At 50.2% G+C, this 16,118-nt stretch overlaps 1 protein-coding gene across 2 annotated transcripts; it reads left to right on the forward strand.

Annotated features, from left to right (window-relative positions):
* Positions 1 to 4,237: 4,237 nt before the first annotated feature.
* Positions 4,238 to 15,722, forward strand: PRRT1B (proline rich transmembrane protein 1B). Of its 2 annotated transcripts, none has more exons than XM_084820621.1 (4): positions 4,238 to 4,378; positions 6,406 to 6,851; positions 12,934 to 13,074; positions 14,350 to 15,722. In XM_084820621.1, the coding sequence occupies exons 2-4, from the start codon at positions 6,456 to 6,458 to the stop codon at positions 14,494 to 14,496; spliced, it is 684 nt and encodes a 227-aa protein (XP_084676747.1). In that variant the 5' UTR covers positions 4,238 to 4,378; positions 6,406 to 6,455; the 3' UTR covers positions 14,497 to 15,722. The 2 variants fall into 2 exon arrangements, with proteins under 2 accessions (XP_084676747.1, XP_084676748.1); XM_084820622.1 differs by having other exon boundaries at positions 4,238 to 4,274.
* The last annotated feature ends 396 nt before the right edge of the window (positions 15,723 to 16,118 follow it).

Raw genomic sequence — 16,118 nt, forward strand, 5'->3', positions numbered from 1 at the left:
GAGGAAACACGAGGGGCAAAGGAGTATCCCAGCAGACCCCTCCTTTATTCAAAACTGTTTTTAGGCCTCCTTTAAGTGTGGAATCCTCTCAAGGCGGTGCGTACAAGATTAAAAACACACACGCTAAGTGGATATAATAAATATCAACAAGAATATATTCAATAAAAACAGAACTTACCAATAAAACCAGCTGCCCAGACATTACGGAAACGACTGTGAAAACAGGTGGGTCTTCAGAGCTTTCCTGAAGACTGGCAAAGAAGGGGCCTGAGGAGACCCCCGAGGGAAGCCGATTTGAGAGCTAGGGGGCCACCACTGAGAGGGCCCTCTTCCTTGTACTCATCAGCCTAACCACCCTTGGCAGAGGGCAAGCAAGAACGGCCTCTGCTGATGACCCCAGGGTGCAGGCAGGCTGGTACGGGACAAGCTGGTCCTTCTCCTGTACCAGCCTAAACCATTTAAAGCTTCAACAGTTAAAACCAGCCCTTTGAACCAGCCCTTACTACAGATGGTGGGGAATCAAGCTGTATTTCCCCAGCACCACCTTCTGAAGTTAATTGTTCAAACAGGGATGGAAGGAACCATGGCTGGCCCAAGACATTTTGCTGCCTGAGGTGAAAACCAGATGGTGCCCCCTTCCATCCCATGTATAAAAGCCAACTCACTAGCAGATGAATCTCACTTCAATACTTGGAATGGGATAGCTTCCTGCACTGCCTCTGAAAGCAGCAGGCTAGTGTAGGGGGCGCAAGGCCAGCCACATGGCCCACAGCTCTCTCCTCCGACAGTTTCCTGCTGCCTCCCAGTATCTTGCGGCTGAAGCAGCTGCCTCACTCTGCCTAATGGTAGGGCCGGCCCTGAAAGGAACCCCCTTGGCATGACAGTTCCAACAGGGATGAGTTTCATCCCAAACTGGGCTGTCATGCCAGGCCATCTTTCTTAAATGCCACGAAAATGTGGTGCTCAGGGTATTTATTTTTTATTTTTATTTATTTATTAATTAAATTTATTAATCGCCCATCTGGCTGGTCACCCAGCCACTCTGGGCGATGTACAACAACAAAACAGTTAAAACAATAAAAGTCTACATTAAAAACATCATAAAAAATACCCTAACCCACCCCAAATGCCTGCCTGAACAACCATGTTTTTAATGCATGGCGGAAGCTCATGAAAGAGGGGGCATGGTGGAGTTCCCTAGGGAGGGAGTTCCATAGAGTGGGGGCCGCCACAGAGAAGGCCCTCTCCCTCGTCCTCACCAGCCTAGCTGTCCTGGCTGATGGGACAGAGAGAAGGCCATCCAAGGCTGATCTTGTTAAGCGGCCTGTCTGCTGTTGCTGGAGACGATCCTTGAGATAGGCTGGGCCGGAACCGCATAGAGTTTTAAAGGTCAAAACCAACACCTTGAATTTGGCCCGGAAAACAACTGGTCACCAGTGCAACTCCTTCAGCACTGGAGTGATGTGATCTCACCAGCGGCTGCCTTTAATCAGGCGAGCCGCCGCGTTCTGTACCAGCTGCAGCTTCCAAACCATCTTCAAGGGTAATCCCACATAGAGCACATTGCAGTAGTCTAAACAAGAGGAGACCAGGGCATGTACTACTGATGGGAGCAGGTGGTTGGGAAGGAAGGGGTGCAGCCGCCGTATCAGATGGAGTTAGTACAGCGCTGTCCGGCTCACAGCTGATACCTGAGCCTCCATGGACAGCTGGGAGTCCAAAATGACCGCCAGGCTGCGGCCCTGGTCTTTCAAGGGTAGCCGTACCCCATTCAACACCAGGTCAGCACCCCCCAGCCTCCTCTTGGCTCCCACCAAAAGTACCTTGGTCTTGTCAGGGTTCAGCTTCAGCTTATTCCTCCCCATCCAGCCACTCACCGTCTCCAGACATTTGGACAGGGATTCTACGGCCAACCTTGGTGAAGATTTGAACGAGAGGTAGAGCTGCGTGTCATCCGCATATTGATGACACCGCACCCCAAACCTCCTGATGATAGCCCCCAGCGGCTTCACATAGATGTTAAATAGCATCGGGGAGAGGATGGAACCCTGTGGCACCCCACAAGTGAGCGGCCACGGGTCCGAAACCTCCTCTCCCAGTGCTACTTTCTGGTACCTGCCAGAGAAGAAGGACCGGGACCACCACCATACGGTGTTCCCAGTGCCCAACCCCTCCAGGCGGTCCAGGAGGATACCGTGGTCAACGGTATCAAAAGCCACTGAGAGGTCGAGGAGAACAAGGAAGGAGCACTCACCCCTGTCCAGAGCCCTCCTCATATCATCCACCAAGGCGACCAAGGCCATTTCTGTCCCATGCCCAGGCCTGAAGCCTGACTAAAATGGGTCTAGATAATTGGGTTCTTCCAAGTGCATGTGTTGCTGTCGTCTCAATAGACTTAAAAAAACAAAACAAAACAAAAACAACAGCAAGGTTTTCAACCACTAGCCCCTTTGACTGGGGTCCCCGGCAGACCGAAAGACATTGATTAAGCTTTCTGTTATTTGCGAGGCCATCAGCCGGGCCTGCAGACGTTATCGGAGCAGAAGCAATTAATAACTGTTAGCTACACGCACTTGCTGGGAAACCGATACTACAGTTCAAACACATCTTTCAGCAGCACAGAAAAACGGAGGGTAAACAGAAGGGAAGGGAGCATTCTTGGGTCCAAGGCCACTGTGAGCAGAGCTGCAGGTCTCAGTGGAGACAGTAACCTGAGATTCAGGGGGAGGAGCCTAGGGCAGGGGCAGCGTCAAGGGTAGGCTTGGCTGGGCACCTGCCAAGGGCCCACACCCCGGCAGGGGCCCATAACAAGAGCCCCCCGGACTTGCTCCTCCTCTTCCCCACTGCATCCGGCTTGCTCTCCTGCCTCTCGCTCTGGCCCAGACGACGGTGGTGGTGAGAAGGGGACGCAGGAGATGCCACTTGCTCCCTGGCTCTCTGCCTGTCAGGCAAATGAGGAAGAGGAGGAAGGAACAAGGGCAGCTGGTGGCAGTGGGGGTGAGACGGTAGACCCACTCAGGGAGGGGGCCCATTGAGGGTGTCTTGCCCAAGGGCCCTCCGAAACTTGGACCAAGCACTGGAACCTAGGGGATGGGGGGGGGAGGCTGGTAGAGCAGGACTGGAGTCCCAGCGGCATCTTGAAGGTGGACATTGGCTATAGTTAGTGACTCGGGGGCAGAGCCTGATGGACATGGGGCGGAGCAAAGAGCAAAAACTTTCATTGAGCTATGCAAACCATACCCCCCCAGGTTCTGACCCCTCACCCCAATATTTCACCCCAGAGGACCCCCAAGGAGGAGGCTAAAATCCTGAAGTATTGAGCTTGGGACATGCCAGCTGGGGCTGCTGGAGGTTCATTCATTCATTCATTCATTCTGTTTATATCCTGCCTTTTTCCCTCCTAAGGAACCCAAGGCGGTGTACGTTCTCCTCCTCCATTTTATCCTCACAACAACAACCCTGTGAGGGAGGCTGGGCTGAGAGTCTGTGAGCCCAAAGTCACCCAGAGAGCTTCCGTGGCCGAGTGGGGACTAGAACCTGGATGTCCCAACTTCCAGCCCAACACTCCAGCCACTACACCACACTGGCTCTCAACTGTAATTGAACACATCTGCAAGGGGCCTGGTTGGGGAAGGCCGGGCGACAGAATTAAACAACGCAGCAAAGCAGATGAAAACCTGTTCTGTAAAGCCAGCCGGAGTCGGAGTGCCCGTGTGACCCACCAGCGGTGGTGGAACATCCTCGTACCATTTCCAGGCAATGAACCGGGTCAGCCAGTATTGACAGATCAAAGGGCTTGACAGCCGGTCTCATTGTGTGTGGGGGGTCACCCCTCCTCTTGCCCTAGCTCTGAAGCGCATCCCCATATATGGAACTGCTGTGGGCCGGCAGGAAAGGTCTGTGCGCTCTCTTGCAGGAGAATAGCATGTCAGCATGTCTGGCCTTTGCCCCGGCCCAACTCTCCCCCACTTCGCCCCATAGCAAGGCCAGGAGACACTGGTACAGCCAGTCCAGGCCTGGCGCTCTGCGGCTGCTCCAATCGGCTTACGGCACACAGCTTTCTGCAAACAAGCCAGTCAATTATTAATAAAGCCCAGGAAACTGAATCCAAGACGGATGGGCCGAGTCGCTCCCTGGAGACGTGCACAGGAGTCGAGTCATTGCCCCGGTTTGGGCAACCCCCCATGTTGAAATGGACAGCCGGATGGAGGAGTAGCCCATCTATTTCTAGAGCAAAGGTTGCTGAAGCGGAGAAGCGGACTTGGAGGCGGCAGGTAATGGGAGCTCACCTTTCCCCCCGGAATGCAAAGTCGGGAGCGGTTTGCACAGGGGGATTATTGAACAGAGGCGTTGTTCCCGCACCCCTCTCCACAGACAGGTAAACATATGTGCATCCATATTTGCTGCAGCATATTCCTTACAGGGAGTGGTGAATCTCCAAACAGATGGGGAATATGTGTCACAGAGCCATGACTGTCTGTGGCTTGCTGGTGGTGCATGTCCACATTAAAGTCATGAGCTATGAGAGGTAAATGGAACCTCCATGTGTCACAGCAGTGTACCTTGGAGTACTGGAGGTGTGGCAGGACAGAAATCTTGTCTTCGTGCCCTGCTTGTGGGGTTCCCAGAAGCATCTAGTTGGCCATTGTGGGCAAACAAAAAAGATGCTTTATTCAACGGAGGAAAAAGGTTCCAATGCGTTTCGGACCACATGCAAGTCCTTCAGGGAAAGCGAGTATAATGCAACAATTTATTTATTTATTTACATGTTATACTTCTAATCCGCCCCAAATAACTAATGCTCTCTGACCGGATTACAAACAGTTTAAAAAACTAAAATGCCATAGAATAGTTAAAAATATAAAATACAATACAAATACTGAAAATAATAAAATGCAAGAGAATGCAAGAGAATAAACAGCACAGGAATGATAAAACAGCCGCAATAAGCTAGAACTATGTAACTTGGCATCTGAAAAGCGAACAACCCTAGTTGTGTTATATTAACTTTCCCTGAAGAAGGACCTGCATGTGGTCTGAAATGTATAGGAGCCCTTTTCTTTGGTTGAATAAAACATCCTTTGTGTCTACCCCTTTTGGCTTTATGGCCTTATTGTCTATGATTTCATAGCTTCCCAGCTTTCTTTCCCATTCTAAAAGGCTGAAATGCTTCTCCTAAGGCTTCGTGACTTTTTGGAGAGTTTTGGAGCCTTTCTACACGAGGCCTTCACTGTGTGCTTGTGATGGCTCACTCATGGTAGTTTGTGGGTCCTTTACACGATGTTGTCATCCTCCAGGGTCTCTCCTGTGCAGTTTTTTTTGAATGGGGAAAGTGCGGTATTTTTTATGAATGTAATGCCACAGAAATCTCGTGTAATTCCATAATTCCGCTGTCCCACAGCACCAGCTAGTGGTTGCATAATGGAACATATAGAAAGCCAGAGAGAGAAAAAACCTGGGGGGAGAAAACATGTAAAGAACCAGATCTTAATCCTGCCAAGAATCCAGAAGCGGAAGCCTCAGTAAAGGTGTGGGCTAAAAGCTTCATGTAGAAAAGCCCTTAAACGAAAGTATGCAGGTCCCTGCCCCATTTGCCTTTGGCCCCTTTTGCCTTCACCCTTTTGCCCTGCCCATCACTGGAATGCAGCACCTGAGAGCTTCTCCAACCTTGAATTTGGCTCCCAGGCTCAAAGAGGTTCAACATCCCTGCCCTAGATGTCTTCTGTTCACACTTCGGTGTTCACCGCCAAAACTGCCATGAACAGCATAATCCAGCCCTTGCTTTCCTCTGATACGCCCATAATATTTCAAAATAAGTTTGACATTCCACTAAGCTGTAAACTAATCCAGCCCATGCATTACTGATAGAGCATCAATGCACGGGATTCACTAGTTGAAGCTAGATTTCACCGCCTGAGATGGAGGTTCAGATGTGGACAGCTCATAGCCTAGGGTAAGTCAGCATCTCAGTTCCCCTGTCTGCAAAATGGGAATAAACGCTGACCATTAAAAAAAAAGATTTATAAACCTTAAGTTACCTTTCCAACAATAAAGTGTTCAAGGCAACGTACAAGTTATCAAAATACCTTCATAAAATCAAGAAATAAATTTCTCAGGATTGTTTTAAGAGGACAATGTAAACAATAGCAAGTTTCTTGAGGGTCGCCGTGATAGCCTATTGCAGGACAACAACAAAGAGTCCTGCGGCACCATAAAGGGCTTCACCACACAAGGCTGAAATCCCGCATCCTTACCGGAGCTTCTGCTTCTGGATTCTTTGCGGAATTAAGATCGGCCCCTGTATGTGGGTGGACACATTCTTTGGATCGCGGACTTCCTTTCTCGGCAGAGAGAAGCCGAGGCTGCCTCCAGCGTGCAATCCCTTTGGCTATTGTCTCATTACAGAGGCGAGGAGCTGGAAGCTTCGTTACCCAGCTAGGAGCTGGAACGTGTAGATGATCCTCAGTGAGGCTGATATGGAAAGAGCAGCAGAGCCAACGGGAGCATCTCTTCCAGATCGCAGGGGAGGGGATGAAAGAGAGGTGGAGTTCCAGCCTTCGACAGAGAGTGCAGCGTCTCCCAGAGGCACAGACTCGGAGGCACAACCCAAATCCACCCTGCATGCAGGGTTGGATGTGGAACCCATAACTGTTGCTGGACTCACCAGCCCTGGCTTTGCAGAACCACCTCCACCTTATTCTCCGCCGGACTCGAAGACCGTCCACTTGCTGTATCCATCGTTCACGGCTAACATTCCTGGGCAAGGGCCCATTTTTTTCCAGCCAGCCCCACTGCAGCAGGCCCCGAATCACCAGCCCAATGTGCTTCCCGGCCCCTACCCTTTCACCATTGTACGTAATGTTGTTTTGAGCGCATCGGATGCACTTCCGAGAGCCTTATGCCCCAAAGCGTCTCCGCACCTTCCTTCTTGTTGACCACTTGTTTGATGGGCTCGGGACAGGAAGCCAAGGGGCACAGGGGGGCGCTGTGGGATGGGTGTGGGGGTGTCTCGTGGGTAGGGGTGCACGAAAGTCACTTACCTGGTCTCGCAGCTTGCTTCGCGGTGGGGGGGAGGCGCTTCGTTGCTCCCCCCGAAGTTCAGGCCGGGGGGGGAGGCTTCCCTCCTCGCGCGGCCGAAATTCAGGCTGGGGGGGAGGCTTCCCGCCTCGCCCGGCCGAAATTCAGGCTGGGGAGAAGCGCCCCGTCTCCCCGGCCGCGAACTTCAAAAGAAAAAAAAAACGCCCCTGTGATAGGCTACATAACGATTAACGTAGCCTATCACGGCTAGATCTGCAAAGTCAGCCGTGATAGGCTACGTTAATCGTCACGTAGCCTATCACGGGTGACTTTGGAAGAAAAAAAAAAGCGCGTACGCAAATGGCGGCCCCCATAGGGAGCCGCCATTCACGTTCCTTATTTGGTCCCTGTAGTCTATGTAAAGATTTACGTAGACTATGGCGAAAATAAGGGCAATGCTATTTGCGTTGTCCTTATTTTCGCTGTAGTCTACGTAAATCTTTACGTAGACTACAGGGACCAAATAAGGAACGTGAATGGCGGCTCCCTATGGGGGCCGCCATTAGCCGTACGCGCTTTTTTTTTAAAGTCACCCGTGATAAGCTACGTGACAATTAACGTAGCCTATCACGGCTGACTTTGCCGATCTAGCTGTGATAGGCTATGTTAATCGTTACGTAGCCTATCACAGGGGCGTTTTTTTTTTTTTTACTTTGCTTGTAATGGTGGCCCCCATAGGGAGCCCCTGACGAAGACCTGCCGAACCGCCGCCGGGACCCGCCGCTGGGAGGGACATTCGTGAAAGGTAAGTCCCATCCCGGGGGGGGGGGGAATTTCTCCCCGAACAACCTTCAGAGGACTGAACGTGTTGGCGCTCGGCCCCCCGAAGTTTCGGGGAGAAATTCTCCCTCATCCCTACTCATGGGGCCGCCCCTTGGAAAGCTTGAGGCTTGGCACCTGCGAAGGAACAGCAGAGGGTGGCCACATTGCAATGGAGAGGGGACACGGGCTGCCAAAAAAGAGGGCAAAAGGCGACACAAGGCCGCACAAAAATTGCGTATGCTAATTTTTATGCACAGATGCAAATTGAGAAAAAATTGTTGTTGTTGTTGTTGTTGTTCAGTCGTGTCCGACTCTACGTGACCCCATGGACCATAGCACGCCAGGCCTTCCTGTCCTGCGCTCTCTCCCGGAGCGTGCTCAAGTTCATATTCATTGCATCCGTGATGCTATCTAGCCATCTCATCCTCTGCCGTCCCCTTCTCCTTTTGCCTTCAGTCTTTCCCAGCATCAGGGTCTTTTCCAGGGAGTTTTCTCTTCGCATTAGGTGGCCAAAATATTGGAGCTTCAGCTTCATTATCTGTCCTTCCAATGAGCACTCAGGGTTGATTTCCTTTAGGATGGACTGATTTGACCTCCTTGCAGTCCAGGGGACTCATAAGAGTCTTCTCCAGCACCACAGTTCGAAAGCATCAATTCTTCGGCGCTCAGCCTTCCTTATAGTCCAGCTCTCACAGCCATACATTACTACTGGGAAAACCATAGCTTTGATTAGACGGACCTTTGTCGGCAAGGTGATGTCTCTGCTTCTTACTATGCTGTCTAGGTTGGCCATAGCTTTCCTCCCAAGGAGCAAGCGTCTTTTAATTTCATGGCTACAGTCACCGTCTGCGGTGATCTTGGAGCCCAAGAAAGTAAAATCTGTCACTGCTTCCATTTCTTCCCCTTCTATATGCCAGGAAGTGATGGGGCCAGATGCCATGATCTTCGTTTTTTTAATGTTGTGTTTCAAACCAGCTTTTGCACTCTCCTCTTTCACCCTCAACAAGAGGCTCTTGAGATCCTCTTCGCTTTCTGCCATTAGGGTGGTATCGTCTGCATATCGGAGGTTGTTGATAATTCTCCCAGCAATCTTAATTCCGACCTCTGATTCATCCAACCCGGCATTTCTCATGATGTACTCTGCATATAAGTTAAATAAGCAGGGTGACAATATGCAGCCTTGTCGTACTCCTTTCCCAATTTTGAACCAATTGGTTGTTCCATGTTTGGTTCTTACTGTTGCTTCTTGACCCTCGTACAGGTTTCTCAGGAGACAGGTAAGGTGGTCTGGTACTCCCATCACTTTAAGAATTTGCCACAGTTTGTTGTGATCCACACAATCAAAGGCTTTAGCGTAGTCAATGAAGCAGAAATAGACGTTTTTCTGGAATTCTCTTGCTTTCTCCATGATGCAGCGAATGTTGGCGATTTGATCTCTAGTTCCTCTGCCTCTTCGAAACCCAGCTTGTACTTCCGGTAGTTCTCGGTTCGCATACTGCTGAAGCCTAGCTTGTAGGATTTTGAGCATCACCTTGCTGGCATGTGAAATGAGCGCAATTGTGCGGTAGTTTGAACACTCTTGGGCGTTGCCCTTCTTTGGAATTGGAATGTAAACTGACCTTTTCCAGTCTTGTGGCCACTGTTGAGTGTTCCAGATTTGTTGGCATATTGAATGCAGCACTTTAACAGCATCATCTTTTAGGATTTTAAATAGCTCGGCTGGAATACTGTCATCTCCGCTAGCTTTGTTGTTACTAATACTTCCTAAGGCCCACTTGACTTCACTCTCTAGGATGTCCGGCTCAAGTTCAGTGACCGCACTCTCATGGCTATCAGGGACATTCAGATCTTTCCTGTATAGTTCTTCTGTGTATTCTTGCCACCTCTTCTTAATCTCATCTGCTTCTGTTAGGTCCCTGCCTTCTTTGTCCTTTATCATGCCCGTCTTTGCACAAAACGTTCCCTTGAGATCTCCAATTTTCTTGAAGAGATCTCTCGTCTTTCCCATTCTGTTGTTTTCCTCGATTTCTTTGCATTGTTCATTTAAGAAGGCCTTCTTGTCTCTCCTTGCTATTCTCTGGAACTCTGCATTCAGTTGGGTATATCTTCCCCTTTCTCCCTTGCTTTTCGCTTGCCTTCTTTCTTCAGCTACTTGTAAAGCCTCATCAGACAGCCGCTTTGCTTTCTTGCATTTCTTTTTCTTTGGGATGGATTTCGTTGCTGCCTCCTGAACAATGTTACGGACCTCCGTCCATAGTTCCTCAGGCACTCTGTCTATCAGGTCTAATCCCTGAAATCTATTCCTCACCTCCACTGTATATTCATCAGGGATATGATTTAGGTCATACCTGAACGGTTTAGTGGTTTTCCCGACGTTCTTCAATTTAAGCCGAAATTTTGCAAGAAGCAGCTCATGATCTGAGCCACAGTCAGCTCCAGGTCTTGTTTTTACTGACTGTATGGAGCTTCTCCATCTTTGGCTGCAAAGGACATAATCAATCTGATTTCGATATTGACCATCTGGTGATGTCCATGTGTAGAGTCGTCTCTTGGGCTGTTGGAAAAGAGCGTTTGCTATGATCAGCGTGATCTCTTGGCAAAACTCTATTAGCTTTTGTCCTGCTTCATTTTGTACACCAAGGCCATGCTTGCCTGTTATCCCGGTGATTTCTTGACTTCCTACTTTAGCATTCCAATCCCCTATGATGAAGAGGACATCTTTTTTTGGTGTTAGTTCTAGAAGGTGTTGTAGGTCTTCATAGAACCGATCAACCTCAGCTTCTTCGGCCTCAGTGGTTGGGGCATAGACTTGAATTACTGTGATGTTGAATGGTTTGCCTTGGATTCGTACTGAGATCATTCTGTTGTTTTTGAGATTGTACCCCAGTACTGCTTTTCCCACCCTTTTGTTGACTATGAGTGCTACTCCATTTCTTCTAAGGGATTCTTGCCCACAGTAGTAGATATGATGGTCACCTGAATTAAATTCGCCCATGCCTGTCCATTTTAGTTCGCTGATTCCCAAGATGTCGATGTTCAATCTTGCCATCTCATGTTTGACCACCTCCAGCTTACCTTGATTCATTGATCTGACATTCCAGGTTCCTAAACAGTATTGTTCTTTACAGCATCGGATTTTCTTTTCACCGCCAGACACATCCACAGCTGAGTGTCCTTTCGGCTTTGGCCCAGCCGCTTCACTCTTTCTGGCGCTACTTGGAAATACCCTCTGCTCTTCCCCAGTAGCATATTGGACACCTTCCGACCTGAGGGGCTCATCTTCCGGCGTCATCTCTTTTAGCCTTGTGATACGTTCCATGGGGTTTTCTTGGCAAGAATACTGGAGTGGGTTGCCATTTCCTTCTCCAGTGGACCACATTTTGTCAGAACTCTCTGCCATGACCTGTCCGTCTTGGGTGGCCCTGCACGGCATAGCTTATGGCTTCACTGAGTTACGCAAGCCCCTTCGCCACAACAAGGCAGTGATCCATGAAGGGGAGGAAAAAAAAAAAATTACTGTAATTTAAATGGAAATAGCATGAATCTCACCATGGTGTGGAAGACTGTGATGAGGCGAGCCGTGCGCCTTGCTCAGTCTTCTGTCCAGGTGGTTCAGCTCTTCCTTCCTTTCAGCTGGAGGGGGGCTGAACAGCCCTTCAAACTGAGGACTGTCCTCTCTAAAGTAGGACACCTGGCCACCCTTAGCCGCCCTGAAGCCTCCAAGCAGACACAACTGGCCAAGGGCTGGATTGTTGGGAAATGTCATGTGATACGGCTGTCCCTGGGCTGTATTGCATATTTAATACGGGAATTACGGGTTTGGTGGCTGTCCGTTTTGAACAAAACTGAAACCCTTGCTGCCTACAGAGAAATAGCCTGCCAAGTCAGAAGCCAGGCTAATTTTGACTGCCGTGCATAATTCTAAGTCTAGTGGCAAATATCAATTATAACCGTTAAACGTGTTTAGCTATCTGGCAGAATTTATTATGCTCCTGCCAGTCAAGGGAAACGAGCTAGGCAGAGATTAAAGCCCACTCATTTGCCCCCTACGAACTCTACTGATCCCACCAGCTTTTGCAAGATCAATAGGCACTGGGCCATAATGTTTCCAAGCCTATCTTTACAACCAGCCTTCCTCAACCTGGTGCCCTCCAGATGGTTTGGATTTCAAGTCCCATCAGCCTCAGCCAGCATGGCCAGTTGTCAAAATGCTGCGAGTTGTAGTCCAAAACATCTGGAGAGCACTAGGTGGGGGAAGGCTGTAATTACAACCTTGAGGGCTAGAAGCTTGATTTTTGAAGGGGAGTAAAAGGGCCAGGATTTGACATCCGATACTCATCTCTGCATTTACCTGGTGCAATTAAGGCACTGCAGAATATAAAGCAGCTCTGGACTGGATCCTTGTCCACATTCAGTTGAGCAACTGAGCTGTTTCCATGGCTGTCCACTCAAATTTGCAGTGCGGGTAAACAAAGAGATGCCCCCTTCCCATCTTCAGTTGGGAAGTACACCGTTCACATTTCTCTTCTCCCACCTCCCTCCATACCACCGCCATTCCACGCTTCACAACTGCTTCTATATTCCCAAAACGTTAGAACAAAAAACAAAACAGAAAACTGCTTGCCAACCCTGATTTTTAAACAGGGAACCCTCCGAGCATGGGTAGATTCGCGTTTTAAACTCACATCACCGCACTATCATGACTATAGGAATAAAAGGGGAATTTGCTTCTGCTGGCCTGATGCTAAACACATTGACCTGGAAATAAGCACTATTTTGTTGTAGAAACAGGTAATATATCTGAAAACGGAAAATAATAAAGTGAGCATCTGTAGTCACGTACATGCTGGGCTGGCCATGCCTGGGCTACAAAATGTGTTTTGTTGTTTTCCATAATGAGAAAGAAATCACGCTGAGGGATGAGGGATGGCCCATCGGAAAAAGGGGAAAGCAATCCCCGCGCCCCGGCTGCCCGATTTACAATCCCAGGCGTCTTACAGCAAAGACGTGTCCAGTCCTATCATCCGGCCTTCTTCAAATGGCAGAGGTCCTCTGCCCGGGCTAATGTGAGAAAATGTGGCTTTTCTCTTGCAGTACAACAGTTCCCTGTTCAGCGAGATTCCCATAGAGGTCGACCGGGAGCGCCCGCCAAAAGATTACATGGTGGAATCCGTGCTGGTGATGATCTTCTGCTGTTTGTTCACAGGAGTGATTGCATTTGTCTACTCCCACGAGGTAGGCCCTGCTATGGCCGGAAGGGCTGCAGCTCAGAGCATCTGCTTTGCATGCAAAAGATCCCAGGTTCAATTCCCGGAATCTCCAGGTAGGGTAGGGGAAGTCCCCCTACCGAAACCTGGGAGATCCAGTGCCAGTCAGCGTAAACCTGGGGTGGACAACTTCTAGACCCAAACATCTGGATGGCCACAAGCTGCCCAGCTCTGGGGTAGACAATCACGGCCAGCTGCACGGATCGGCATGGCCGGGCATCTGCCAAGGGCCCACACCCCAGCCGGGGGCTACTGACGAGAGCCCCCTGGAGTTGCTCCTCCTCTTCCCCATGGCATCCTGCTTGTTCATCTGCCTCTTTACCAGATCCAGGTTAACCAAGACTGGGCAACCGCTCAACTTCCTGACTGGCTGGGGCATGCTGGGAGTTGTAGGACTTTTTTCCTGTCTCAACATGCACAGGATCGCAGCCTTTAAAAGATAAGCACGTTTCCCATTGCTGCAAAGACCTGAGGCAGCATCTGTGTCATTCCACAAACTCAAACAGCACTAGCAGAGCTCCGCTGAATCTTTCCGTCATGCAAGCGGATGCCCGTTTCACTTGTGCGACCGGCTGCTGCACTCATGCCCTGCTTGTGGGTTTCCCGTGGGCAGCTGGTCAGCCACTAGATGGACCCTTGGTCTGATCCAGCAGGGCTCTTATAAGAACATAAGAAGAGCCCTGTCGGATCAGGCCAAGGGTCCATCTAGCCCAGCATTCTGTTCACACAGCAGCCAACCAGCTGTCAACCAGGAACCCACAAGCAGGGCATGAGTGCAACAGCACCTCCCACCCACGTTCCCCAGCAACTGGCGCACATAGGCTCACTGCCTCTGGTACTGGAGGTAGCACATAGCCATCAGGACTAGTAGCCATTGACAGCCTTCTCCTCCAGGAATTTGTCCAACCCCCTTTTAAAGCCATCCAAATGGGTGGCCATCGCTACATCCTGTGGTAGAGAATTCCATAGTTCAACGATCCGCTCTTCTTACGTTCTTATGTTCCCAAGTGGAATGCACAACCACGTGCGCAAACGTAGCTTGGGTTGGGTTCTTCTCTTGCGCACAGTTCAGAGCGTTTCTGCTGGCACGTCACTCCCGCTAGCAGAATGACACAGTTGGATACTGCCCACGTAGGTTTGGAGTTGCTGTCGCATATCAACCAACTGAAGTGGATGTTGAGTTCAGCCCCTTGGAGCATACTGCCATCTTCCTCGTTCACTGATGTCTTCTCTCCAACCGTAGGCGCGAGCTGCTGTGAAGCAAGGAGACCTCGTCCGGGCCAAGGTAGCCTCCCAAAAAGCTCGTTCGCTAGTCTTGTTCAGCCTGTTCTTTGGTGTCTTCGTTTCCACCGGCTGGGTGATCTACGTAGTGGTAACTCTTTACCTGTGATCAAGCATGGCAGGACCTGCAATAACTTGTCATCTCTCCTGAACACACGCAGACACACTTGGGGCACAGAGAAGAGAGGAGGCCGTGCCTCTCTGCAGAAGCCTGGTGATTCCAGGCCACCTGGACACTGCCCTTTGCTGCGTCTTCACCTTCTAGATTCGCTCACACAGTGACGTGTGCCGATCACCCATCCTGGAACTGGCCTTTGGTGCTTCCCCACTCAGCCGTTTGGCCAAATCAACTGTAGCAGGGAAAGATGCTGAAAAATTGGATGGAGAGTGCATCACCAACCGGTTCCGACTGCAGGGGAATGGAAGCGTCCAAGTCCTCCAATGGCACTGGCCCCAAATCTAGAACTGGGGTTTTGTGTTCCCAGGGCTGGCTCAAGATATTTTGCTGCCTGCGGCAAAGGACAAAATGGGGTGCCCTTCCTTTCTACACACAGGAGCCAACTGGACCAGTAGTTGAACCTTACTTTAACACTGGCTACGGTCCTGTGTCCTCCACTATACCCAAGGACAGCAGGCTAATTTAGGGGTGCAGGACAGGCTCTATCCAATAACAGGGGAGCGTCCCAGGAAGAAATCCTTGGGGGCTGCCGCAGCTGCCCTCCACCAACTGCCACCTGAGGCAGTTGGTTCACTCTGCTTAATGGTAGGACCAGCTCATGGTGTCTTTCCCAGCACACAACTCCCTGACTGAGTGGGGATTGAGCTGGAAACGGGCCCAACGTCACAAACCAGTTCTTTTCTGTCTGCAGCTGCTGACCAGGGCACCACGCCTGTCCTGGGCTATCTACTAGATCAGACAACTAGCTGGCTGGGGGTGATGGGTATTGTACTCCAACACATCTGGAGGGCACCAGGTTGGGGAAGGCTGCACTCGACGATCCACCCCACAGACGAAACAAATAATACAGACAGTTCATCTGTTCACAGTCAGCCAGCCAGAGTGATGTAGTGGTTAAAGCATTGGACTGGGAGTCAGGAGATCTGGGTTCAAGTCTCCACTCAGCCATGCAGCTCACTGGGTGGCTTTGAGCCATTCACTGACTCTGCGCCTAACCTACCTCACAGGGTTGTTGTAAGGATAAAATGGGGAGGAGGAAGAGGACCACATGAGCCGCCCTGGGTTCCTTGCAAGAGGAGAAAAGGCGGGATATAAATGTAATAATAAATAAAGTAAAAAATAAAAATCTTTACTTGTAAAGCTGGTGACACTAACCGATGTTGTGTTCATGTTCATTTTTTTTAACTACAACAACAAAAATCAAAGAGGGAAAATGTACATCAGTTCCCATTTTCCACAAACGGCGTGAGCAATTGTGCCCAGACCGGTGGCTGTAAACATCTCTATGGCAGGTGTAACTCTTGCATGCAGAGCAGCAAGATCACAGGCCAAAATGCTGGAAGAGAGTCCTCTCAAGACCTTGACCCACAGATGGCCCAGGCTGAGTCCCTGCCCACCCCCTCCACCGTTAGAATGCAAGTTTCCGAGGAGGAGGGGCGACTTGAGATGCAAGGGCACGACACAAAGCAAAGTGGGAAAAGCTAGGGGCAGGGCTCAGACGCTCCGCCCGGACAACCTCTCTTGGAAGCCAACGGAGGAGGGAGCTGCCCTGG

The sequence above is a fragment of the Heloderma suspectum genome, chromosome 14 (genome assembly GCF_057233095.1).
Source record: "Heloderma suspectum isolate Gila_16-S chromosome 14, 16-S_ref, whole genome shotgun sequence".
Classification (NCBI taxonomy): domain Eukaryota; kingdom Metazoa; phylum Chordata; class Lepidosauria; order Squamata; family Helodermatidae; genus Heloderma; species Heloderma suspectum.